General features: G+C 43.3%; 2 protein-coding genes across 2 annotated transcripts in view; both read left to right on the top strand.

Annotated features, from left to right (window-relative positions):
* Positions 1–15,952, top strand: part of LOC139736561 (dolichyl-diphosphooligosaccharide--protein glycosyltransferase subunit 2-like) — a 50,790-nt gene that overhangs the window by 9,855 nt on the left and 24,983 nt on the right. The window lies entirely within an intron of this gene.
* LOC139736553 (uncharacterized protein F54H12.2-like) lies at positions 4,594–5,562 on the top strand. The gene has a single exon (XM_071647303.1). The coding sequence runs from the start codon at positions 4,594–4,596 to the stop codon at positions 5,560–5,562; it is 969 nt and encodes a 322-aa protein (XP_071503404.1).

The raw sequence follows: 15,952 nt of genomic DNA, 5'->3' as shown, positions 1-15,952 counted from the left end.
TTCCTAACGATATGGAAAACTTATTCGATCGTCGGAACTCCAATCTAATCATTCTCGACGATCTCATGTCTCAAGCCAACAAGGACGAAAGGGTTTCTCATCTCTTTACCAAAGGGAGTCATCACAGAAACCTGTCGGTCATTCTGATCAGTCAAAATTTGTTTCACCAGGGCAAAGAGAGTCGGACCATCAGTCTCAACGCGCACTACATGATCTTGTTCAAGAATCCCAGAGATGGTTCGCAAATAACTCATCTCGCCAAACAGATCTATCCACAAAATGGGAAATTTCTTCATGAAGCATACAAGGATGCCACTTCTAAACCCTACGGCTATCTTGTCATCGACCTAAAGCCAGACACGGACGAACGTCTGCAGCTGAGGAGTAATATATTCCCGGGGGAACAGAACATCGCCTACGTCATGAAGTGACTCGTTTCGAGTTGACTGGATCGATATAAAACATTGTATCATAGCTTCCACGTATCAGTTTAGCAATAAATATCGTCGGAGTAGCATCGACAGCGTCATTCGTCATGTCTCAGCGACTAGAGGCAAACGCTCCCTATCTCCACGTCCTGGCAAAGGGAAGTCGCACACAGAGGAACGGCGTTCTGAAGGGTGCAAATAAGGACCTCGTGGAATGTCTTTGCGAATGCGCGCTGAACATTTTGCACGGTAACGTCCCGCTAACCTCTCAGCAGAAGCGGAACTTGCGGTGTCACAAAAACACTCTTCGAACTCTCGGAAGCAGAACCGTTTCGCTGACAGAGAAGAAAAAGAAACTAGTCAATCAGAAAGGAGGTTTTATCAGCGCGCTAGCTGTACCCGTGCTCAGCATTTTGGGCGAGCTCGTCATAGGGGGCATCAAGAAGGGTATAGCTCGTCGTAGACAGAGAAGAACCAAGAAATAATTCGCAAACATGCAACATGCTCGGAAAATGGTGCTTGTTCCTCATGACGTGGCCCAACAGCTTCACGCATCCCATCAACACAGCCTGGCACCCACCTATCAAGGTCTGGATGGACTGGACGAACAAATGCAAGGCATTTTGCGCCGACGTGATATTCCGGTTGATGAGAGAGTAAAGTTGTATCAGCAAGCTTTGTTGAGTTATGTGAACATGCATCAAAAGCTGAACCAATCCATGACCGTTAAAGTGGAAACCACGCCCTACCCATCAGCCACGGAAACTACGGGATTAGCCGCAGGTGGAACGGATGCAGCCGGAGCACAATCCAGCGCTACATCCTGGGTCCAGAAGGTGGCTGAGAGCGTGCCGAAAACGTTCAAAAAGAAGGCGGAACAGCTGGTCACATTGGTAGAAGAGGCACCGTCGCGGGTTCTCCGATTCAACGAGGCTGGAGAATTGATCGTTGGTGGTCAGAGAAGCGAAGGCATGCACATCATCGATCTGATTAATGATATGTTGCGCAAGAGAAAATCGTTCAACCCCCACGGCTGGCAGAAGTTTGCTCACGCTCTGGCCACTCTGCGGCCACCGCAGGAACTGATTGGGAACGAAGATCGATGGCGTTTCATGCAGAGAGAAGGCAGGGAACATTCGATAGCATCGCGTGGTAGGATCAGTTTGGACGAATCCCGTCACATGTACGCAAGGGCATCTCATTTACCATCGTCGGAAAAGAAACGCAGAGCCAAGCCCGAAACCTCACCAGTCTGGTTTACCCTATTAATGGAAGCGTCCCCCTTAATACGATGTCATTCCGTAACAAAGACTTCACGGACAAACATGGGGTGTTGGACTCCATCCATCGGATTGGAACTGAAACGCGTGAGATGCGCTCTGGCCTGTTGCAAGGGAAATATCAACATACGCGTCGACACACCAGATGGAAGAGTTGCTGGAGAGGATATACTACGATCCGCATCATCCCGCAGGCTTTGGTGGTGTGGAGGGTGTCTACCGCGCTGCCAAAAGCGAAAGAAACGACGTGAGGAGGGACCGAGTCAGGGATTGGTTGAGTCAGCAGCCAACATACACACTACACAAAGGCCTGAGGCGAAGATTCAGACGGAATAGAGTTGTGGTCTACGGCATTGACCATCAATGGCAGGTGGATTTGGTAGATCTTCAGAGCCTGGCCAATTGGAACAAAGGTTTCAAACACCTGTTGACCTGCATAGACATATTTTCAAAGTATGCGTGGGTCATACCCTTGAAGGACAAGAAAGGTCAAACCTTGGTGAAGGCCTTTCAAAGAATACTAGCCGAAGGGCGGAAGCCTCACAAGCTGCAGTCGGATAAGGGTACAGAATTCACCAATAGAGCCTTCCAGCAGTTGCTTAAAGACAGCGAAATCACTTTCTTTACCACTCATAACGAGACAAAGGCCAGCGTGGTGGAAAGATTCAACAGGACTCTGAAGGAAAGGATGTGGAAATACTTTACCAGCAAGAACACCCGCAAATACATCGATGTTATCGATCGCTTGGTCTCCGCTTATAATCGGAGGACGCATTCGAGCATAGGGAGAGCACCCGTGGAAGTCGGTGATACCAACGAAAAAGATGTGTGGTTGACGCTGTACGGAGACCTGTACAATCGGAGGAGACGGAAGCGGAAAAATCATCCTTTCAAGCAGGGTGATCGAGTAAGGATCGCCATGACAACCCAACCATTCAGAAAAGGCTACTTACCAAAATGGACCGAAGAAATTTTCAAAGTCATCGGCATTGTGGATCGTTCCCCTCCCGTGTACAGATTGGAAGACTATGGGGGAGAACGCGTGGATGGCACCTTTTACGCCCAAGAGCTTCAAAAGGTCACCCCACCCCGCGATGATATGTACAAGATCGAACGCATCATCGGCAGACGGAAAAGAAGAGGTATCACGGAATACCTGGTGAAGTGGCAGGGATATCCCGACAAATTCAACAGTTACGTCACTGACATCGTGAAACTGTAATAAAACAAAAGCCTCCGTCAACTTTGGCTCACAAGGACAAGAGTCACCATGGCTTCATCATCTGCCTCGTCCTTTTACGTGACGTTGCCTAGCAATAGTTCGTTGCGAGAATATCCCGAAAACACCCTCTCTGCATTCAAGGTCAAACTTCCCAGTACCGTGATATTAGAGGGAGAATGGGAAGCCGGACTGGTGGAGATACATTATCCGCATCGCTGGTACAATTACGTCCGTTCGGACCCACACTCCCGCGTTATGTACAGCACGAATGATGGCGAAACGTGGATTGATTACCCCCTGGAAGATGGCTATTACGAGAATGCGAAACATTTCATGCTCACGCTAGTACCGGAGAGGTTTCGTGGACGAATTGAGTTGGGCTACAACAGCGTTTCTCAGAAGGTTTACGTCACGATGTTAGACGCTGGAGTCGCCGTCAAGTTCTCGGGTACATTAGCAGCTATGCTAGGATTCGAAGATGACCAGGGAATACATCATTCCTGTAAGGCCAATTACCCCGTAGATTTGGATCTCATCCACAATCTCTACGTATACAGCGATATCGTGGAACATCAGATTGTGGGGGATGCCCGGGCCCCGTTGCTACGCACCGTTGCGGTTCGAGACAGACACGGGAAAGACATCAATATCATGTACGAACGCCCCCACTACGTACCGGTTGCCAGGAAGCTATTCCAGACGATCGAAATCGATATAAGGGACTCCATCGGAAGAAAAATTCCATTTCAACGTGGAAAGGTCGTCGTGAAACTACACTTTCGGAAGAAGTCTCCATCTTTCTTGAATTGAGAGAAAACGGATGTCAAAATAGTGCCATCAAGATGGTGGGTATCGTATCTCCGAGCATGTACGCAGATTACTACACGCATCAAGTCGGTCACGGATTACCGGTGTATTCGGGCGGTATAATACAGCAAGGCTATGGCATCGGAGGTTTACTGGCCAGAGGTCTGCGTGCTGCTCTACCCCTGCTTAAACCTCTATTCAAGAGAGGTGGGAAAGCTATCGTGAAAAAAGCTCTGTCCAGCGGAGGAAAGAAATTGGCCAGAGAAGCTCTGGGTGCTGGCGTGGAGTTCGCGGCGGATGCAGTGACCAAACGACTTGCATCTCGAATGCCCAGGAAAAGGAAAGCCAGACGCAGAGCGGGCAAGAAGCGCCAGCCTACCACGCGTCATCGTAATAAAAGGAGACAACGTCATCCCGGAACCATCAGTCGAGCCAGAACCCACGTTCAGACAAGATCTCCCGACATCTTTGACGAGTAAGGACGTATAGATACAGCAACCATGGCATTCGTACATCAGGATTCGTGCGAATGTGTCAAGTCCGAGTTGGATTTGTTCACCATCCCTCCCACACAAACCAGCATAGAGCAGGGCCAATGGGTGGAATATCACCCCGTGGCTCAGTTTTCGGACGGAGGACCCATCGAATTCCACGTAGCGGGATCTGGAAGCGAATATCTGGACCTGTCGCAGAGTCAACTCTACGTGAAGGCCAAGGTGACAAAGCCCAATGGCGACAATCTGGTCGATACCGATCAGGTAGGACCGGTCAATTTGTTCTTGCATTCTCTCAAGTGGATGTGAGTCTTAATGACCGCGTCATCACGCCATCTACCCCGACCTATCCCTATCGCGCCATGATTGAGTCTCTTCTACAGTACGGACCAGAAGCCAAACAGACCCAGCTGACCACCGCACTCTTCTACAAAGACACTTCTGGGCAAATGGATCAAAACGATCCCCTGGCAACTGACTCAATCAACCTTGGCCTGAAAAAGCGACACGCCTTCATCAAGAAGTCAAAAAGCGTGGAACTGATCGGTCCTCTACACAACGATCTCTTCTTTCAACCCAAACACCTCCTGAATGGGGTTGATATGCGCGTCAAACTCATCAGGACCAAACCCGATTTCTGCCTGATGTCCGCCACGGAAAATGCGGCCTACAAAATCGTCATCCAGGACTGCTCCCTCTTTGTCAGAAAGGTCAGGGTAGCTCCATTCGTCATGCTGGGACACGCCAAGGCTCTGGAGAAAGGCACGGCAAAGTACCCCGTGCGTCGTGTGACGTGTAAAGTGCTTTCCGTGCCAAGAGGCGAAATGACTCTGCAGCAGGACCACCTCTTTCTGGGACAGATACCGCAACGCATCATCATAGGCTGTGTCAACAACAAGGCATTCAACGGCAGCTACAGCCACAATCCCTTCAACTTCAAACACTTTGGAGTGAACTACCTGTCCTTGTACGTGGACGGTGTGCAAGTGCCGTCCAAACCCATCACCCCTTCCTACGGAGACACACCGGGGCTAAACTCTATCAGAGCCTACCAGACGCTGTTCTCCGGAACTGATAAAATGTTCAAGGACACAGGCAACCACATCAGTCGGGAGGACTACGACAGAGGTTACGCACTCTACGCATTCGACCTCTCTCCCGATCTGTCATCCGGCCAACACTTCAGCCTGAAGAGGCAGGGGAACCTGAGGCTGGAAATGCACTTTGACAACCAACTGACCGAGGGCATGAACATCGTAGTTTATGCCGAGTTTGACAACATTCTGGAAATTGATCGAGCCAGGAACGTCCTCTTTGACTACACGGTGTAAACGAGGATGGACAGCGTGGAAATTCGCCGAGTATTACGTCATGACAGGGGGACCCGAAGGATATTTGAAGGGGTCTACCCGGCCGATCTCTTACCCACTGATCCCGTACCAAGACCATCGGCTTACGTGGTAAATTTGGACCCTGCCTCGCTACCTGGAAGCCATTGGGTGGCTGTCTACTTCGACGGGAGGGGAAATGGAGAATATTTCGATTCCTACGGCAACAACGTGCAGACGGAGAGCATCGAGACATTTTTGAGGAGGAATACCATTGGCGCGGAAACCTATAACCGGCACCGTATCCAGGGAGAATTGTCAACAGTGTGCGGACAATACGTCATTTATTACCTCGTCCATCGCTCTCGAGGAAGCACTCTCGGAAACATAGTTTCTCATTTCAGTTCGGACACCCATCACAACGACCATTACGTCAGAGACTTTATCGACCATTACTATCGAGTGAACAAGTCGGTACATGATCCCAACATAGTGTTAAATCAGATTTCCCGGGCTTTGTTTCAGCCCTGATTACCTTTGTATCGATTTGTATCATACGGATTGCTGTGTTTGCTGTGATTGGAAAATAATAAAAAAAGAGTGATATGTACATAGAACGAACCTTGTGTTGTTGTCTTTTCATTTCACGCGTCATGTTTATACGTAGATTAAGAGTAATTTGTATCTCAGATATATATGGGTGAGAATTTTGAACGATGTACAATTGCCCATTTTCGCACCTTATGACATTCTTTCCCTTAGAACACGCAAGGATGATCTAAGAAACCAGATTTTTTCATGTCATCTCAAAGATTGGTAAATTTCCTTTCAGGAAATATATGGTTTGGTTGATTTTTGCCTGATATTTTTCATTTGACAAGGACTTAAAGCGTAAAAATACGGTAAAAACGCTATTTTCACAATAATTTTTGTTGTTCAAAGTAATGATGTGCATATTTAAGCACACGTGGCATCTAATATCTGACCATGTTCTGGATCTGACATATCATGGGTATGAACCACAACATTATAAGAACTATATGAGCACGTATAAAATCACAGAGAACAATTGAAATATCAAAGTCCTAAACAGGCGAACGTCCGTGGTGCTTTTATTTCTATCGCTGCTGCAAATTCTACTTTGTTGTCCCAACTGTAGTGTATACGAAAATTTGGTGTTCCACCTAATGAACATATCCTGCAAAAATTGTACGTCTGCTGGCTGTACATGGGACGTAATATTCTTTTATGAAAAATTATACTCAGTTTTCGTCACGGACGTGCTTCCGCTATTTTCTAATAAAGATCGTATCCAATTAAACGCTATTGGTGATATTGTTCTGAGTCGTAATCAACTAAGATCTAGCCACACGATAATATGTTTGTTTTGAGTTTCTGTCCATCCTTTGTCAAATAGGAGCCGAAATTATATTTTTAGACGAACCTCCGAGAAAAAAAGAACGTCCGTGATGACTAAAACGTTTTCGAGTGGGACACCATCTTGCTTTGATGACGAAGGTGCATTTTACCTTTGGCTCTCTAGCCGAGGAGCTGTATGTTATTTTTGGAGCGGACTGAGGCTTGTCCGCAGTTTTTGGACCATGCAATTCACCGAAAACCAAGCAAATAATTAATATTTTCTCTGAAAATTCACCTCCTGATCCCCCTCTGAGCAATACATATGTTGTAAGGATGTCAAATTTCTTATAATTTGCATTGACAATACCTTTTCAAATTTTTGACAGAGTTAGGAAGGCTAGGTACTCTCTGCCGATTAGTTATCCGTCCGGGAACATGACCCTATCAGTAGAACGAACGTCCGTGACAATTCCAGCGAACGTCCGTGACGTATGCAATCCCTTCGATAGGGATAACTTGTCCCAAAAGTGTCCTGTATTCTTTAAAACTTTTAGCTCCAATAGTCACAAATAAAGTTTTACAAAGTAAACAATGAGTTTAGGGCAGTAGTTTCAGAATTTTTAAGGCGTTATGTGATCATGATGAAGAAACAGTTGAAAATTTACTCACAATTTTACGCTTGTTTTCCCTCTAATTATACAAAAACAGCTAAACACTGAAAACAAAGTTATAGGAAAATGGAATTTTGCGTAATCTGTAATTTCTGTGCATTTAAATTTCTTTCTAATGAGGATCTGGAGACAATTTGTACTGTTACAGGTTCTGAAAGTTTCGCTCACGGACGTTCTGTCCGAGAAAGGAAATTGCTGATAATTACAAATATATCACTGCACATAAAGTTAATGTTAGTTGAAAATATTACCAAATCACCGAGCCGCTCATACCCAAAAGTGAATAATGTTCAGCACTCAATTTACTTGTAATAACAAAAGGAAAACGTTTTGGTCACGGATGTTCGTTGGTAGAATAAGTCAATGGATTACATAGAAGGAGAAAGAGGATCAGTGCCACTTTTTAGTGACAGGTGCGCCAAGTGTTTATCTTTTGAGTATGGTAGCTGCCGTCTCAAACAGAACACATCCAGTTTTGGTCTCCATAACGGACGTTCGCTGTAATTGTCATGATTATTAAATGCCTTAATTCATTCTTATTTTTCTCTTCATGACGATTTTTCTCTCATTCCCTCAATAGCCTGGACATGCTGCGACCAAACAGAAAACAGAAACAAAACAAAACAAACCAAAATAAATCCGAAAAGTGCTACGTAATCACATGCAGGATAATGACGGAAGAAGTCTGTAATGGGCATGTGTTGAATAAAAAATGGAAAAGTTTCAAAAGGACGTGTAAGCAGTTGAATAAAAATGACTGAGAAACAGAGAAGGGATCGAGCTCCAACACACAGAGAAAAGAATTGCCAGTGCACTCCCGTCGTACCAAATTCCTCTGGAGAAGTTTTTGTTCGTTTGTTTACGTTTTTTATTCATCGAAATGCCGTCACAAGCGAACAAAAATAATGCAGTTTACAATTATTGTCGGATGAAAACAAACAAATCCTCCGCTTATCATCACAAGGTGTTGTTTTATACTCATCAATGAAAAGCAATGTTCATTTGTAATTCTTTCCAAGATTTTTTTTTTCATTTTACATTTAAGAGACAGAGAGATCGTCAATTTGTTTGTGCTTTTGTGCTTACTTTGAAAACACATGTTAAAAAAGTAATGATCAAGAATAGGTTTCAGGTTACACTTTGATACGTTCGCTCTTCCTAAGATTCGTTACTCCGATGTCCAAAGGTTTGTTATTCCGAAAATGAAAAAAAAAAAAGTTTGTAGTTAATTATGGAGGTTTGTTATTAAAATTTTCTTATTCCGAAAGTTTGTTAGTTCGACAAATAAATATTAATGATCATTATCTTTAGGTCCGTTCTTCTAAAAGTGGAAAGGGCCTGATATTCGTTTAGGTGAAAACGGTTATTATGAGGTTTTGAAATTTGGAGGATTTTAGTTGTTAACTTGTTTCTCCACATTTGGATAAGCGAACATGATTTTTCATGTTCCGATGTTCCGATTAATAAACCATTCGATTAAGCTTCGGAGATTCCTATCATTTACCGAATAAAAAAGCTTCATAATCATACGAACTCTATCAATTTTCGTATTGACAAACTGTATGAATAACGAGCCTCCGAAATGACGCGCTACAACATGTTTGTTATAACAAACCATATTGTATAATATCGAAGTCACAAGCATCCATCCATGTAATATGGACTTACTGTGTCTTGTTATGACGAAACTTCGCAGTATCGAACCCATTAATATAATTTCTGACTAATATAATAATAAAAATTCTCCTCGGTAACTGTGTGTAACACAAGGAGCAAACATAGAGGGATTTCTTCCCAACGTATTCGTTTGTCCTCCCCAGCTAAACAACGTACTTCTATAACGGAGCACATTTCTGTTGTCTTTCTATGTTAATTCTTTGTCATAATTTTAGCTGTGACCATGTTCGTTATAAGCAAATTTTGCATTGTAGACTTTAGATAACAAATTTAGGACCTGAATCTTTACTTCATGATAAAGAAATTTTGATCAATATATTCGTTCTCAAGGATGGACTACGTCACTGAGATTGCACGTATGTTTGTACGTTCATTTACGAGAGATGGAAAAATTGTTTTCTTTGATTCCTCAGTATGACAAGATAAACAAGCTTATGTACTTGAGAATTGGTAATATCTGTTCAGGATTTTGCAGAGGAGTTTGTTCTCGACATGAAATTGCTGTTTGTTGTAAGTAGAATGCGTTTCCAACTCAGGAGAGCTGCATCTTGTTTGTTCCGAACGTCCGTGAGCTACATGCGAACCTCCGTGATGAAAACTATGCTATGTTCGTTGGGTTATAGAGACTGCCTAGATCAGATACATCTTAAAAAGGTTTGTTATTATTTGGGAGTGGGCATTGAAGTATGGGATAGTGAAATAAGAGGTCAAAATATTGAGTTTCTGTAAAATGCGCGTAAAGTGGAGAAAGTGTTTAGCGGAAGAGCAATATTTCAACAGAAACGACGAATTTAGTTAAATCATCAGTTGTCTACCATTACGTACAGGTTAAGAGTACAAGCTTAATATTCTGCAAGCACGTACACATGTCCCTTAAGATATTTTGTTAGGATTTTGAACTGAATCAGATCTTTTCAAAGTATGTTAAATGGTATTCAAGTGTATGTGCTGTACTATTCCTCACGGACGTTCGCTGCTCTGGACATGGTAAACTTCAGCGGTGAATAAAAACTTGTTCCTCTGGGCAAATCCTAGTATAATTGGGTTCATATTAAAGCTTGAGTTATACTCTTTCAGGTAAGATAAATAATTTGGAGAATTTCCTACTTTTTAAATTTTGCCTCGTTTTTGTTCAATTGTACATCGTTCAAAATTCTGACCCATATATTATATTTATGTATCATATATATATATGCCATATATATATATATATATATATATATACGCACGTACACACACGCATACACAAAGATCAATAGCGCCATTTAGCGCGTATTCTAAGACACACATATGTATATATATGTATATGTGTATGTATACATATATATAAGCATACACACACGCATTCACACACTTGGTCACTCAGCGGTCAAATACGCAAAACTCGGGAAATACAAGACAGTAATCAAAGATATGTTTCAAGTTCTTCACGGCACGCTTTATTGATAAAATACACACGTTGACACGATCAATATCTCGTTTTAGAATTTAAGTCATACAGCGATGAATATTTCACTGTATCAATGCCCTGACTCTCCTTCTTCCTCGTCCGGATGATCCTCATTTTCTTCATCCGCTAAATCATGGTCTGCCGAAACCAGAAAACTATAAGTCTTCCCGTACTCTTGCTCAAAATTACTGTCCCATTTCTGTTTCTCGCTAGGGTTGTGTATATTGATAACCTCTTGTAAAGAAATGAAGTCAAAACTGTTGCACTTGTCGTATAGCAGCTGATAGCCATCCAGGAACTGATCGATATTCACGCTATATTCAAACAGTCTGTTTCGGACCATTCTGTCCCAATATACAGCGTCAGCTGGGAAAGCATCGAGAGCCGCTAAGTCAGGACGGGCATGTTTCAAGAATAATGTCCACTTTTTGAAAAGTCTGCCATTATCGATGGCCTTGCTCACTTTATGAGCGCCTCTAACCATATGTTTTGCGATTCTATCCCGGTCCCAATGGTACGGCATCTTGAAGTTTACGCATGCGTGGTACGAAGTAGGGTAATTCTGTTGGCAACCTTCGCAGTCCAAAGGGCTAGGTAATCCCAATGCGCTGACTATCGCGAAAAGTTGTATAATTACGAAACTTTCCACGAGGTTGCAGAACTCCTTGATGTCATCTACGATAGAAAAAAATAAACAAACAAAGAAATAGAAATACAAAATCTAGGTTTACCGTCCACAAGAGTAATATCTAATTAATACTACTTAAACGTATCTGATAAATTGCTTGACTGGCCACGTTCAGCAATCCGTTCCTTCGGCCTTCCTCTTCATTTCGACCACAGCACGATCGATTTCTTTCATTCTACTATAGAGTTTTTCCCAGTTCTCGAGAGTAAGATTGATGCCCCTCCTTCCAGCCAAAGCTCGAGAGCCTGTGAGGGGGTCTGTGTAGTACTCGCGGAGGTTCACGTACACAGCCTTGTTGAAAGTTTTGACGACTGCAAATCTCTTACCCCCTATATTCACAGGATGCACGTTTGGGGGGAACGTGATGTCACTCTCCACATCCTGGGCCTGAGCTGGCTCGATGTTCAGCTTCAGTTTCTTCCGTGCTGTTGATTGATCCTCAACACCCTCGGAGACCTGCGCATGGTGAGATCAAACACAACGCATGGGTTACTCAAGATGCTAATATAGCTCGCAATGAGTCAAATGCAATAATATCGATATGAAGAGTTACCCTTAAACAACTTCGCCTACAAATAAGCTGATAAATCTGACTTACCGAGTTCATCCTTCTCTTGGTGGGACCTGCTGACTCTGGAAATCTGAACACGTCCTTCGTGTACCTTGCTGGCTTGGGAGTCGGGGGAGGTATCAGACCGGCTGGAGGTGTGGGAGTCAAAGGCCTCTGCTCCATCAAGGGGCCGGCTCGAGGGCCGTCAGTCTCGCTACTCACACCGTCGGCCGGACTTTCCCACTGAGTCGCGCCCAGAGCCGCATTAAAAAAGTAGGCTCTTTCCTCCCTCTCACTGTAGCCCACCTGCCACCCCTTTTCTCGCTGTTCGTCCGCGAGAGTAGCCTCGGCGAGTTCCATGGCCATAGACGCATTGCTGTAGATACCTGGATTCATTTTACGTTATACAGTAGGAACAGAGAGCTGCAGACGTCGCTGATACGCTTGGTACGCGTTGTTGTAAGAGCAGAGTGAGAGGTATGACTGAGGATTTGAACGGCGCGCGGTTTTATACCCGCTACATCGCTTCTCCCGTTGCTAAGGCGTAGATCACGTGTACCGTCTTGACAAATCGTATCAGTTCCCGCAAAATGCATCGACCAATGATGATCGACGTAGTCACGCCATCTATGTTTGGTTGTCAAGCAAACATTCGAACAATCGCGACAGCGCGTGCATTGTTCTCGCGTCCAGAAATAACTTTTGCACAAAAGAACTCCTTTAATCCTTCTTTTCATCGAGAGACGTGTTTGCTTGTTGCTATGACGACCGATCAACACGCGATTTGTTTGTTTACCCGTTGCCTAGCTACCGAAGAGGGCGCCCTAACCTCCTATGCTAATGCGACCTATTGTTATGCTAATGCGACCTATTGTTATGCAAATGCGATGACGTCACGCACCCATTGTTCGTGCTCACTCAAGCATTTGTGGGCGATTGGACTTCCTTATTCTCTCTCGCCAAAATCCAGATACTCTCGTTCGAATCGTTAATTCCGAATTGAAGAAAAAGTGTTTCAGTGGATAAGAGCTACTGAATTATCACTTAATCTCCAGAAAACCGAGTAATATGCTTTTTAGCAATTCCAGAAGCTTTACGCATAGGTTATTTCTGATGACTCTGCACGTATCACGATGGACGATAAACTTTCCTGGAGGCCGCATAATTTCGACTAATATTGATATCATTGATAGACTCAAGTTTCATATCAAATTACCCTGTTTGTTGCGGTTGTATTTTCTCTAATTTTACCTTATCTTGATTACGGACTCCTAGCATGGGGTATAAAATGTGCCCATCAAACTATATACTAGATAAACTACTGTTACAAAAGAAAAAAAACGAGCACTTCGTATTATTTGTGGCATCCCGCCACGTTCTTATTCAGATCCATTTTTCACTAAATATAAGATTTTGAAAATCAAAGATTTGTGCCTTTATTTTTTCATCTTGGCAAGTTTTGTGTTTAATTACAACACAAATGCACTTCCCAATATTTTCAATTCAATGTTCCCACGGAACGAGTTTTTTCATAAATATCCCACTAGGCAATCTATGAGTTTCATTTACCCCTCCTGAGAACTTTATTGGCTCAGAATACATTTCATTTACACCGGTCCCAGATTTTGGAATTCATTAAGCTGTGAAGCAAAAAAATATATTCATCTTTGTATTATTTTAAGTGCAAGTTGAAATTCTTTCTTTTAAATCCTCTCTGATATCTTTTTTTCTTTATTAGCTAGGTCTCATCAACCTCAGGGTTCAATACACCATCAATCAGTCAGTCACTAAATTCATTATTTCGCAATGATTTAGCTATAATGATACTTCCAAAGCTGTGAGCTGTGAGCTCTGAAGCACCCCAATTTCCTGTTCCATTTCCCTTGTTCAGCGTGTATAGGCATTCTCTTTTTTCTTTTTTTCCTTCCGTTCTTTCCATCTATTCTGTCAAGACGTCGTGTGTTTCTCCTGTTTTTTCCGTTCTGTCGTAAATTATATTTGTGATAAGTATTTGTAAATAAGTAATTCATAAGATTCTTTGAGTGGTTAACAGTATACAAGCTTGTTAGTGGACCTCTCAATTTGTTTTCTTTACTAAAACATGACTTTGCATTTTTGCCAGTATGCATTCTTATGTTAAACTGTATCTCTTGCAGAGGCGAATGTTTATGTTCATGATGTAATTCCTGATTTATTCTGTTTTATGTTTGTTAGAAAAAGAAGAATGAAAATAAATGAATTGAATCAAATTGAATTGAATAATCCTTTGTTCATGATCTGATTCGTCCAGATTATGCGGTAAAAGATATCATACCGTATATATGATCAGGAGCATGCAGAGAAGGGAAACAAATTTCCTACTTCGTTGACTTCTACACCTGATAATCAGTTTGTTCCCTATACGATGAAGTGCAAAAAAAAAAATTTATAAAAATAGTGAAAACATTCATGGACAATATGATATTTATACTGCCCTTAGAAGTAGGTCCCTACATGGCAGCTCCTTCTTTGCATATTTTGCCCATAATTTGTATGTCAATAAAATGGATTTAATTCATTCAAAGTTTATTTCGTCTTTCGACAAAAACATAGTATGTACATTTCAATTTCTCAGGCAACAGAGAATGAGGTAAATATAACATTGTATATAGAATATAAGACAATATGATAACAGGCCTATATTGTGAGATAATTTCGACAAAGGATTGAATAGCATCAACTTCGTTTCTGCGGCCCCTGGTATTACCTTCTTGTTACTGCAGGATGTTATTAGTGTTATTGGATTTGTCATTTCTGTCGAGAAACAGCTGATAGATTGCATGTATGGAGAAAAGGTGATGATTTCCCTTTTTTATGCCAATAATTGGTCTTGCACTGAGAATCATACTAGTTTGGGGGGGGGGGGTGTTGTTATTAAGCGTACCTAACCCTATGCCAAAAGAGCCCAATTCCCATCATTAACTCTAAAGTAGCCTACTGCTAGGAATCACATTTATCAATAACCCCACCATGAAGGGACTATTATGGAACAGTTATATTATTATTTCTTGAATCCATTAAACAAATCAAATAACAACACCTCAGCGGCAAATCATCCTTCTGACCTGCCAATTTAAGTCCCTTGCACTTTGACGTTAGCGAATACTACAGTATAATAGTAGGCTTGTTCTTCTAAACCCACCGATCAAGTCCTTTCTCGCGGCGATTTGGTCCCCCCCCCCCCGAATTTGCGTATAAATCCGCCCATTCGACACCCCCCCCCCCCCCCCCCCCCCCCAGCGGCGATTTGGCCCCCCGAATAGGCTTCTTCGTACAAACCCGGCGATTCGATCCCCCTCGGCGGCGATTAGGTCCTTGCGAAACGGATATTTGGTCCTAGGATACTATTTCCTAAATTCGACCCCGGAAATAAGGTCCCCCGGAGTCTTTTTCCTGACGGACATTACTTCCTACCACACCGGTGCTGACAATGTGCTATTTGGCAGTGAGTTACAACGGGGAGGTGAGACTACCTCCCTGGTTACAATCAGCCTGCTGACTGGATCATTGAGAAAGAGAGAGAGAGGGAGAGAGAGAGAGAGAGAGAGAGAGAGGGAGAGGGAGAGCGAGAAGGAGAGAGGGAGGGAGAGGGGGGAGAGATGGGGGAGGGAGAAGGGGAGAGCAAAATGGAATGACAATAGTTCCGGTCACTACAGTACAGGCATACTCTGTCTGCATACGCTGAATGTCTACACTCACACACACACACGTACACACACACACGCACCATGGAGCTACATGGCCCATGCCAAAACCAAAACAATCTCCTCCTCTCGCGGTGCCCCCCCCCCCCCCTCCTGTGGCGCTGTGGCGATGACTGATGCTTAGATTAGGCCAGGGTCAAGAAACAGGTGTTTTATATCTTTGACTTTAAGTCATTGATTGCCAAGATATGCACTGGCATTATTTACTGGGGTGTAGCCTCTTCAAACGAGAGATTTGCGTCATGCATTATACAG

This window comes from Diadema antillarum, unplaced genomic scaffold (assembly GCF_040938485.1).
Source record: "Diadema antillarum isolate AM-2024a unplaced genomic scaffold, OU_Dant_1.0 seq00000652_RagTag, whole genome shotgun sequence".
NCBI lineage: Eukaryota > Metazoa > Echinodermata > Echinoidea > Diadematoida > Diadematidae > Diadema > Diadema antillarum.
Note: the sequence above shows the minus strand (reverse complement) of the source record. Positions and strands in the feature narration are given on the sequence as shown.